Source organism: Falco punctatus (assembly GCF_963210335.1).
Source record: "Falco punctatus genome assembly, chromosome: 9".
In the NCBI taxonomy this organism is placed as follows: domain Eukaryota; kingdom Metazoa; phylum Chordata; class Aves; order Falconiformes; family Falconidae; genus Falco; species Falco punctatus.
In genome coordinates, this window is record NC_137589.1 from 25,171,529 (window position 1) to 25,183,863 (window position 12,335).

At 39.7% G+C, this 12,335-nt stretch overlaps 1 protein-coding gene across 1 annotated transcript in view; it reads left to right on the plus strand.

Moving 5' to 3' along the window:
* The window catches only part of LOC308069927 (uncharacterized protein), a 46,288-nt gene that overhangs the window by 12,633 nt on the left and 21,320 nt on the right, over positions 1-12,335 (plus strand). The window contains exons 2-7 of the mRNA XM_080403080.1: positions 7,382-7,499; positions 8,200-8,398; positions 9,120-9,229; positions 9,953-10,089; positions 10,650-10,796; positions 11,460-11,558. Coding sequence (XP_080259206.1) covers positions 7,382-7,499; positions 8,200-8,398; positions 9,120-9,229; positions 9,953-10,089; positions 10,650-10,796; positions 11,460-11,558 — 810 coding nt within the window. The remainder of the gene's footprint in view (positions 1-7,381; positions 7,500-8,199; positions 8,399-9,119; positions 9,230-9,952; positions 10,090-10,649; positions 10,797-11,459; positions 11,559-12,335) is intronic.

Genomic DNA, 12,335 nt, shown 5'->3' on the forward strand with positions numbered 1-12,335 from the left:
AAGTGTCACTTCGGGATCAGCAGATAAATTTTGTCTTTATAAGGGAAAGCTTTTGTTGAAAACACAGACTATATTTGATAAGCAGCTTTGCTATTTAAAGTGCATTTTATAGCTAAGTTTAAAACATTTTTATTGTGTTCCATTTTCCTTATAAAAGATCAAAACAATATTCTAAGCCCTAAGTGCAAAGTAATCATCTTATTTTTGTAATTGTTTTTTATTATTTTATGGTGGACTATTTAATGTGGGAAAATTAATGTTGATGCCCAGAGCAGACCAATAGTTTGTATTGATAACTGTATCTTTCCTTTTTGAAGGAAAACGACCAGATTTATGAGTTAGCTATACCTTCACTGTTTCAAAAGTAATTCCTATTGTGTGTAAAGGTAAAAGTAAAAACCCAAGATCTTTACAATTTGGAAAGACAAAGCCATGATTATCCAAGCTGTTGACCTAGCAAAAGTTACTGCGAAGTTGATTTTTATGCATGAGAAAATCCAGCAATCCAAGACTGAGATATTTAGTAATGGAATTCATATTTGAAGATAATTTTTCAGTAGAAAGCAAGCAAAGAGAAAGGTGTTCACAGGAAGAGAGCCAGTGGTCCCAGCTGCCAGTCACCTCAGTGCCCAGCCCTGACCTCAGCTCGCTGCCCACTCTGGGCTGCCACCAACTCAAGCCGAGCCCAACCCACTTACAGGTATGCAAAAAATCTCAATTTGAACAGAGGTTTTGTGATGCCATCTCTAACCCCCCAGCAGCCTCCTGCTGTCTCAGAACAAACCCGTTACTTTAATTCTTAGCTCTAAGAAAAAGCCAAGCCACCCTGCCCACATACCCTTTGACCTATCCTTAAAAATAGATGGGTCGCTCCTGCTGATGGCAACACAAAACTGGCCAGAACAAATTGCCTGACCGAACCCAGCCTCATTCATTAGTCGATGCTTACCAGTGCTTAATGGCACACACTCACCAGTACTGACTAGTGCACACTGACTAGCGCTGACTGGTGCAACACTGTGTGTAATTCCTGCTTAGTGCTCGTACTGGTTCCAGTTCTTCTGCTCGAAGACCTGAGTTCACACTCGCAAGACTTTCATTCAGCAACAAGTGCAAGAGAAATAAACAATACTTAATTCAGCTTTCCACACATTTGAAGATGTGTGAATTCTTTTTTTTTTCTAATTACAGCGATATATATGGTGGTGAGGAGATATTGTATACATTACTACAAAATTAGCAGAAGTATGAAAATAATTACCTGTGAACTGTGGGGCAAAACAATTTGAAGAGTTATGCAAAGCTGATGAATTGCAACAGAGACTTCATCTTCATCCACCCTCAGAGGTGAAGAAATCCTGGCTGGCATACGTTTCACAGACTTCAGCATCAGCAAAAAGTACTGTGGAAATGACTGCTGTTTTTAGAAGTTGTGTTTCCTTTGGATAAGTCAACAGAAGAGTTGGTGCTGAGCTTTTTATTTGCAAGCTGCCCCTTCTATGGGTGAATGAGGCTTGGGCAGGTAGGCAGTACTGCCTGGAACATTCCCAGGCAAGGCATCAGCAGTGTGAGCAGAAGAGACAGGCACTCAGACCTCTTTGTCCCTCCCTTTTGACACTTCTTACTTTACCTTTGTCACACAGAAGATTCATAATTATGTAAGTGCCAGCTCACAGCTACCTCACTCATCACTCAAGAATACTGTGCCTAGTTGCTGGAAATCCTCCAGGCAAGCCCATGACGTTTACTTTGATGATGAGCACCAGGAATATTTTTGCAGGCCTGACTGAGCTGAAGAGAATCTCTCACTCCAGAAGCACCTGTTCTCATTAGCGTTTTATGCTTTGCACTTGTGTCTCTTTGTGCAAGGACTCCCTTTGCTGTTTGGAGGTGTAGGGGCCTTAGCTGGACGGGGGGCTCTGTCTTCACCCAACAGACATGCCTGGGCTGGAAGCCAACAGTGCTCCAGCCAGGGCAACAGTGTGGCGTGGTTGAGGGCAGGCGCTGCACCCCCACAGCCAGAAACCAGGTATTGGCCCAGCAATGACATGGAGGACAGACTGTTAGACCCTGTCCTTAGATCTCAGTGTTTTGCTCACTCTCGAGAAAAAACTGCTTACAATGTTATGGTATGAAACATTTTTAAAGCCATATGAGTGCATGGAAGGGTTCCTTGTGTTCCCTTGGACACTCCTGGCTGGCAACTCACACAAAAACAAGTCTGTCTCTCAGCAAAGCATACCTTCCTCTAAAGGCTCTCCTTAACATACTCAAAATAGCCAAATGTTTCTGATAACTACATAGACCAACTGGACAAAGAAGCCAAAAGGACATATTTGATCCATGAAGAACTGCTATATTCAGATGCTTGCAAATATCTTCCATTCGTAAGTCACTTTCAGAGCCAGGTCTAATTCCTGAAGCAGGAGGGAAAGGGGAGAGCAAAGAGTTTGCAGAAAACACCAAAATATGCTAGGGATTATACCATGTGCATTGCTGTTTGGTTTTGGATTCGGGGGTTTTTTATCCAAAAAGAGCACTGGAACGAGTGGAGGTTTCATGAACTGAGCAGGTAGTCAACAATATATACAAAACGACCTATTTATATAAGGGCATCTAGACTGACCAGTTTAAGGTCCATTTGAGTATGACTACTTTTGTGAAGCTGCAGCCACACCTCTGACAGCAACATTTCAACCTTTAAGCATTTCCACTGAATTCTACACTTGTTAATAGTGTAAGCAACTTCCCCCAAAACCTGTCAACTTACAACAGCATGTGCATATCTGTGTCTGAAAAAAATAAGCCTAACACTCACCCTTGTTCATCTTCTTTCTCCATCCCACTCTCTTCAAACACGTGCTGCCAATAACCTGCAGTGATGACTTTATCCACTAGTTTTCTATTTATGGTGTTATGCCATTTATATACGGACCATTTACTCAATATTGTAACAATTGAGTTGTTTTTGTAAATAAAGCGTTGCTTTACACTAAAGAATGAAGCTGGCTTTGTTTACAGCAGTTAATAACACATCTTAATCAGTTAGAGTAGCATGAGGTACTTGAAGGCAAGTACATGTTTGAACAGTTCACTCATGGAATTCCTGTTGAGCTTTGAAAGACACCAAGACTTTAAAAAGGAGAAACCTGGTTTTCTTAGAAGGAGGATGAAAGATCTTAAAGTATATGAAAGGAAATAAAGAGAAGATGTAAAAAAAATTCCACCTCATGTGTAGAGTCAATATTTGGAAATACTTCAAGTTCTAAAGCAGCTCTTTGAAAATCATTTCCTCTCCCAATTCCCTGCCAGAACCTTAAGTTGGACCTTTATATTTCTCTTTGAAAGCCTGCTAGCAAATCTTGTAGGAACAGTTCTTTCTGGTCCATAAATACCAAAGAAAATATCCTCTAAGGGTATACTAAAAAATTCTGATCCTAACCAGAACCAGTATTGCAAGGAGAAAGCATGCAAGCTACAATATAAATAGAAATGTCAAAGCTGGTTCACAGCCTTGGTAGATGTTCATCTCAGGGTATAAGATAATCTGTTCTACATGGGTGAACAGCAACTGTGAGACAGAATGAATATTTGGAGGAACAAGTGTGGGGAACTAAACAAGAAAAAAATAATAATTGCAAGGTTTTAAAATACCAAGCTAGAACAGGCAGAATGCCATCTCCACCAGCTTTATAGCAGAATATGCAGCGGAAAAAACCCAAACCAAACCAAAACAAAATCTCAATCATACTTCTGCAAAGTTTGTTTACAGAAATAGCTAAGACACCAGTTAGGGAACATGGCTTCATTATGCTTCTACTCCACAAAAAGAAGAGCCTCACAAAGGTCCTAAAGACCTAACAACCTACTCAGAGCTACCTCGTCTCTACTGCTGGGCAATACTGGCCAATCTCCAGTATGCTTGAGACCACGGAGACAATGGCCATGAGGGTAATGTTTCCTGAGTCCTCACAGATTGTCGAAAAGCATTCTAGCTTCATAGCTATTAATGTAGGGAATATCCATTTTATTCTATGGCCATTTTAGAGGTGAAATAGGAATAAAGAAAACCTCCTGAAACCACTCCTGCAACAATGCAGAATTACAGAACAGCAGCCCAAGTATTAAAAGAATAAAAGAAAAAGATGTGCAACAACATCTACAGAAGTATCAAAGAGTCAGAGTTCCTTCCATCCTTTCCACGTAACATGACAAGCTGGGAATGGAAGGTTGTTAATGAAAAACTGTTGCAGGTTTATTGACAATTTCATTAGGTACGATAAGGTATATCTATGAACATATTTGTTTTCAGAATTCCTGGTCCTGCTCTGCCACTCCACAGAGGCTGGTATTCTCCTTAAAAATCCAGCAATCTGTGATATTAAAAAGAGTCTTGTTATGGCTGTGGCAGCTAAGGAGATGAAAAGCATGAGGTCTGAGAATAAAAGGAGTTGCCTCTCTCTGTGCTACCCTAGGGAAAAGCCGAAGCAGTAGCAGAAGGAATGAGGAGTGGGAAAGAAATAGATGCTTATTGCCAAGGTGTTGCATGATTGGAGAAAAAACAGTGCATGACCACTGTTTTGCTGCCGTCTTTACCCAGAACTGCTTCCAAACGCCCAGGAATTGAGTTTCCATTCTTCTATCTTCTCGGTTGCTCAGCCAAATACATGATTCCTGGAACAAGGTTGGTCACAGTTTAATTTCTCTCTGACCCAAAACTGGTGAAGGCTTTGTTGAAGCTGCAAAAGACAGCATGAAACCTAGGCTTGAGAAGTTGCTTTATTATTTGAGAACAAATATTTTTTGTTGTGTTGCTTTGTTTGTAACTCACATAGGTGAAAGGATGGCTATTTCTTGAAAGATTCTTTTGGCTAAAGAGAAGTAGCATGACTCATCTAGCCTGAATTCAGCTTACCCTGAGATAACTGGAGAGGCACAGGAAAATAGTAAGTGCAGGAATAAGATGGTAGTGGCTTTCAACAAAAGGAAAGAAAGCTAGCTCCGTTTAAAAAAGTTTTTCAAATGTCTGTTCCTTTTTCTACAAAAGAAGCCAAATATTTTTAAGATACAGATTATATCAGAACATAGTGTTAGGACGTCAGAATATAAATTGCTGTTCTGTGATAAGAAAAAAATAAGCTGTTTGTAGTATTTGGGAAAAAAAGTTATAAAGTCGTCTTGACTGGGAAAATAATAAATGTAATAGATTTTTTGGCTGATTCAGTCTACCTTAGACATCTATCACTGGGACAACAGAGGTTTAGACATGGCCTCTAGGGATCTGTGTGGTGTAGAGAATTCTAATTCAAACACTGCATTTGCTTTGAGCCGAGACTATGCAGGTGTTCACAGACTGTGGAGCTGCTATGTTGCATCTAAGCAGGCTAGTCTCCTATCAGGTTTTTTGTTCCCTATTCCCTGAACAAAACCCAGCACTCAGTCTCTAGCTGGCGTTACATTTAGCCAACCTTTCTTTTCCTTTCTCCATCCTTATTCTGTGGACTGGATAAATTCTGCCATTGAGCAGTTATGCATAAATTACGCTAGGCAACTACAATTAAATGCTTTATTTATGTTCCTAAGTTCTTAATTAAATGATAAGTATTTTAATTTGTTTATTTTCAATTGTCTTTGTTTCTTCAGTTAGCTATCCAACATCTTGGTTGTCTCCACTTTGGAAACTTCACTGTGACAATGATTGATTTAGTCACGAGTTGCCCAATAACTCCGGTGTTCCCCAGAGTTAGCCAGAAGTGTTTCCTAATCATTCTACGGAACAAATGCGTGGCATGGTAATGCAAGTGACTTCTCAGAACAAGGGAAATCCATTTCTCCAACAACTTCGCTCCTTTCTTTGGATTCACCGACACTTTTGTCCTGATTGAGAGCAGTATCCTGGTCCAAAGCTTAGCAGAGAATCCAGATTGCTGCCAAACTCTGGCAAAGAGGTGTTTAAAGTCAGCTTTGTTCCGTTTAATTAACAAGTAGGGAGTACCAGACTAGCTCCATTTGGTATCGGGCAGCACTTCCCTCATCAGAAAGGTACAGAACCTGTCTGGATTACAAGTGCAGAGCAGGACTACTGACAGATGAATATGCTGTTCTATCCAGAGAGAAGATATGGCTGTGTGTTGCCGTGACGTATTTGTTTCAGGGAATTGCTTATTCAGAAGAACTCAGAAGAATGAAGAGAACTGTGGATCCTGAAGCATTTATGAATATTGTAAGTTGCTCAGTAGAGTGACCTGGGGATGGAAGGAATGCATGTCTCACAGCAGAGAGGTTTCTAGGTGTTAGATAAACTGCCTTTATTTAACCCATCCCCTCTAATCGCTCTATGTACTACAGCTTTCTCTTCTATTCTCTTCTGTCTGCATCTATAGCAGCACGTCTTATGTTTCATACAAATTAAGGCAAACACCTTTCCTTAGTAAATCTCCAGAGTTTTTAAATTTCCTTTGAAGTATCAGTTACCACTTTGCTATTGTTGGCACTAATCTCCTGTGTGAAAGAATGACCACTTAGAATGTCAGCATTTTATCAGCAAAGACAACTCTAAATAATTAGTGGTTTATGTTTTCTCCTTTTTTTGAACGACATGGCATAGATCATAAATGGCCAGCTTTTCAGAAGAGCACCTCTTGCCAAGCAAGCTTGTTTAGATCTTTAGTCACTCATTAAAATCTTGGGTTTTCTGTCCTGCATGACAAATTACATTGAGTAATTCTCTGAGAACAGGTTATAAAAAACAATCCTCTCTTGTAACAAAAGAAGTGGAATGTTACATATCGAAAGTAATACTTATTTCAGAGCTTAAGATTGACTAAGCTAGTGATTTTCCTTTGACTATGCAAGTGGCTGATCCAGTTTTTTTCCATAATGTAGTCAGTTTTTCAGTGGTACTCATCGCATATGGGCCATTCACAAAAGGGCAGTTGTGAACCTCTCTGGATTTCTCTGAAGGTAGCTTAAATAAACTGGTTTCATTTTGCATTACAGCAGATCAGGACCATGCACCCACACAGCTCCTCATCACAGCTATAGGAATCATAAGCTCCTGCTATGAGCTTGTAGTGATTCTTGTATCAGCAGAATGCAAGGGCTTGTCATGATTGTATGGCAGTAGTACAATACAGGGGTTTTATAACAGATTTTAACTGAATAGTCAAATCATGGATATAACACAAAGAATGAAGCAAATTTACTGTGGTTTTAAGGTTACAATATCCAATGTGATATTGCTTTATTTTGATGCTTAATATATGTAGACTAAATCCCCAGTTGTATCTGCTCTTTACCATTCCCTCATTGTGAATATCTTATTCATATATTTTATGAAATGGACTTCTGCAGGCAAATGCACTTGTACTTTCTCTTCTAGAATGAGCTCATTGCTTACAAAGGATACCCCAGTGAGGAGTATGAAGTGACGACAGAAGATGGTTATATTATTACCATTAACAGAATTCCTTATGGTACACAGAACCAGGGAAACCCAGGTACAGTTCTTTAATATGAGATAAAACCAGCTAAGATAGGACACATTCTTGAAAGAGATACCTTATATTTGTAAAACATCCACCAAAGCTTGTGTAAGCAGAAGAATTTCTAGCAGAGAATTCTGGCTGCTCTGAACAGTTTGCAAGATCAACTGGTCTGGTGTCAAGCATCCTTATTTCTAATGAAAATCCACTATAATACAAAGCATATACCCTCATAATAAGAGTTGGTGAGTAAAAGTAAAAAAAAAAAAAGGCAAAGGCTGTAATCTGTCCTATCAGCCTGTTTAGAGAAACCTGCTCCAGCCTCTAATTTTGCTTTGGTTTTGCTTACACCTGGTTAATATCAGTGACTGATTCATATTTTGGGTAAAGGAAACCTCTGCAAACAATCCCACACCTTCATTCTTTATATCAGTGTTGAGAATCTCAAGCTTAGGGAGTTGAGCTGTACAAACAATGACCAGTATGTGCCAGGCTAGTTTTCACTGTGTCAGGCAGATCTTCCCAGAAATCCTTACAAAACCTTAGAAGTTCTCTCTTTACAGAAAGGGATACTTAGTTATTATGATTCGTTGTATCCCTTGAAGTTGGCATAGGAACAAATCCCAATATTGAATGTCAGACAGTAATGTCCCTGAACTACCAGAAAAATAAAAAAAATTCATAAACTGTTGTTTGTTTCTGATTTGCTTTTCAGCTTTGAAACCTGCTGTGTTTCTCCAACACGGATTATTGGGAGACGCTAGTAACTGGGTCACAAACCTGCCTAACAACAGCTTGGGCTTCATGCTAGCCCATGCTGGTTTTGATGTTTGGATGGGAAATAGCAGAGGGAATCGCTGGTCCAGAAAACATCAAAATTATTCCATTGATCAAGAGGAATTCTGGGCTTTCAGGTAGTCAGAACCATTGAAGGTCATCTTTTACTGCCCACCATTACATATTTAACCATTACATATTTAACTAAGCTGGCTATTACATATGCTGGCCTTTTAAAAAGCATTCTTTACATTCACTTTTGCTGAGGTGCTCCTATACACACGTGAACTTTAATAGCGATGGAGACTACTTCCACTACTGTTAGCAGAGGTTCTTCAAACTAGAGGCGTAGCAACAGAGCAGTTCAGAGGAACCCACACAGGTCATCTCCAAGCCATTCCTCAGTTCTGGAGGCACTTTTGGAAGCCATTTAAAACACTAATCTGTGTATTACAATAACATGAAAATCACAGAAAGAGAAAATATAAATAATTTTTGCACTTATTTTAATGAACCTTTAAAAATAGACCTTTTCTTTAATGACAAATTGCATAAAATGTATGATTCCATGGAAGGAGCTCTCTTACTACATCACCACTTGTTCCTTCTGTGTAGACAGTTACAATTCAACCTGACACTTCTTCAAGTTATAGTCCTTCTGTTGATGTCAAGAGGGAAAATACCTCAGAAAATCTTGAGTAGTGTCTTCCCTATTCAGTTCCAGAAAAACACAGAACCTAAAATAGCTGAATGATTCACTAAATGGTTCTTTGCTGACAAGACTAATAAAAATATTAGTTCAATTCAAAGTCTGATTTTTAATTTATGCATGCCTCTCCTTCAATCTCCTGCCTGCAGTTTTGATGAGATGGCAAAGTTTGATCTTCCAGCAGCAATAAATTTCATTGTGGAGAAAACCAGACAGGAAAAGTTGTACTATATTGGCTATTCACAAGGTGCTACTATTGGTAAGTTACACACAACAGACCAATGTTTTAGGAAAACAAGAATAAAATGTGATTTGAGGTACTGAGATACTGAATGTACCTGGGGTTTTCATTAATTCTTTGCAGGTGTGAAAAACACAGGATAAGCTGTTTTCAGCATGTAGGCATTTTTAATTTAATATAAAGAGAACAAAACATAATGGACCAAATGCACTGTTTCTGTAAGTCTGTCAGCTTAGAATTATACTGGAAATTATTGTGGGCCATGCAAATTGTTTCTTTCCAAGATGCAAGGGCATGTCCAACAGCAGCTGGTCAATTGACCAAAATAAACAAAATAGGAAGATGAGAGTACAGAAAGAGAAGTTGGTCAGTTTGGGCAGGACACACACAAAAAGAAAAGAAGAAATTGGATCAACCAAAAGAAAAACATCTGCTCCTCCCTATACTATATGAAATGCATGAATGTACATCAGAAGTGTGCATTTATGTTTCAATTGGTTTGGAATAAAGCTGCAGAGGCAAAATATAGAAAAAAATCTCTGTCTGAAGAGGGAAATAAAACTACAAGCTGGTAACATATGGAGAAGAGTGATTTCACACAAATCTAGGCTGAACCATAGTCTCTAAACAACAAACAAAGTTGCTTGTAGGTTTAAAATTGCAGAATAGAATTTATAAATACTGAAAATAGTCTAACATACGAATAATAATATTCTTAATTCCTCTATTTTGTTTCCTCAGCTTTCATTGCATTTTCAACAATGCCAGAGCTGGCTCAAAAAATCAAACTCTATTTTGCGTTGGCACCTGTCACTACTATTAAATATGCTAGAAGCCCAGCAACAAAACTCCTCTACCTTCCTGAAAAATTGCTCAGGGTATGTGATATCTTGGTTTCAGTTGTTTAACCATATACTTGTTTGTTCAGCTCTTAAAATGGATAAACAGAAAGTATAGGGTTTTATGAAGTCTACTCATTTGCATGTGGGTAGATTTACCTTATGACTGAAGCCTTTGGAAGTTCAGACTGGACATTAAGAAAAACATTTTATCTCTGGCAACAGTGCAGCACTGGGGCAGGTCACCCAGAGAGGTACAGAGATGCTGATCCTCAAAGGTTTCCAAGAGTCCTGTAGACAAAACCACAACTGATGTGCAAGCTTAGAGCTAAACTACGAATTGGAGTTAACATTTAACATATCTCTTTATTAAAAGTGATGTAACACAAATTGAGTAACGCCTGAGCAGGCTGATGCAATGCAAAAACACCTAATTTCTCTGTTGTTTGTGGGAACATCATCTGGCAAATTAAGAAAAAGCAAGTGAGAACCACTGAAATTACTGGAGAAGAGGAACAGGACACAAGCACCTTTTGTAACACAACAGCACAATGTACAACTATACATTCTTAAATGAATATTACCTTTGTATTTCACAGGGTTTGCTAGGCAAAAGAGAATTTCTCCCCCAGACTGAATGTCTAAGAAGGCTAATAGCTCCCGTCTGCAGCCACCGAGCTTTTGCCCAGCTTTGTAGAAGTGTCTTCTTCAGTCTGGGTGGCTGTAACCTGAAAAACATTGACATGGTATGTATGACTCTTAGCAGCTTTACTAAGAGTTTAAGCTTCTGTTCCCAAAACTTACCTTCTATCCTGTGGTATGAATCCTGAATTTCTATTAGTCAACATCATATTGCAGGGAACAGTCCCCACTGCCGGACAGCAATATCTGCTGGTTGCCCTATCACTGGGCAGGGGACCACCGCCTCAATCCTCAGAAGGGCACTTGGCACCATCCCTAAAATCAACAGCTGCTCAAAGCCCCCAAAACTCTGCGGTCTGCCTTCTGCCAAACCCCACCTAGGGCACCGTCCCCTGGTTCATACTGTGACTACTTCACATCCTCAGTATGCTGGCACACCACAGAAGGAGAAATAAAACCCCTATCTGTTTCATGTTTCCAGGACCTCTTTGCAATGGAGAAAGGAACACATGTATTCCCCTTGCCTTCCTCCTCCTTGCCTTGGACGATCAGGGATGTGCTCAGAGGCGCAGGATACCTCAGGAATACCTGAGAGAGAGTTGGCAGACACAGGGGGCTAAGACACGCTTAGGCACCTCATGCTACACACAGCTCATGCACTCAATTTACGTTGGTTTTACTGATACATGACACAGCTGTGGCAGATATCTTGATGTACATCTGAACAGAAGGGAGGAAGACAACACTCACTAAATATTTTCTTTCAGAACCGAATCAACGTGTATATTGCCCAAACCACCTCTGGAACTTCTGTGCAGAACATACTCCACTGGAGTCAGGTACTAGCAAACTCGTGGAAGACAAAATAGATATTCACTTCTGGCTGAACGTTACAGAGTGGGTATAGCTGATCTCCTGTGGAGAAGCCATTGCTAACTTCTTGGAAACACATGCAACTTGTGGTTTACAATTGAAATCTCAGTTCAAAGCACTACTTTTCATTGATCCTTGTTTTCCCAGCAGGATAGAAATACCCTGTGTGATACAGGTACATTTGAAGCCAACAATGAAATGCTGTATTTGGGTAAAAATATGTGTGCTGGAAGCTGTGTATGTGGGTGTATGTATCACTTTTCTTATTGTGCATCCAGTAGCTTTTATAAATGATGCCCACTGCTCTGTACAGAGCTTACCTTAAGAAATCAGTTTTGTTTCCAATGTGCAGGTAAGAAATGAGCAACACATTGGCTGCTTTGTAAAGTATCAAATTTTACTAGTATTTTAACTTATTGCTTTCAAAGCTATCAGTTTCTGGACAGCAATAGAACTATAAATAGTAAACTATTTATTAGACTTGTTATATCCGTTACTTACAAGGTACTGTCACAGTGCATCCTCATCAGCAGTGCTGATGAAATCTGCCTTTCTGTCTTGGGGCTCACACTTTGAGGATTCGTGAAGTCTGGGCTCAGTCACAGAAGCTGCTGCATGCAAGGCAGGTTCCCCGGCAGCTCTGGAGGCTCTGGAGCAGAGCAGAAAGCAGCTGCAAGCACAGTGAGCTTGCAAGAGTGTTAATGCATTTTTCAACGCTGCAAACACATAGATAAGTTCGAGTGACACCTGCACAGGCATTTGCTCAAAAT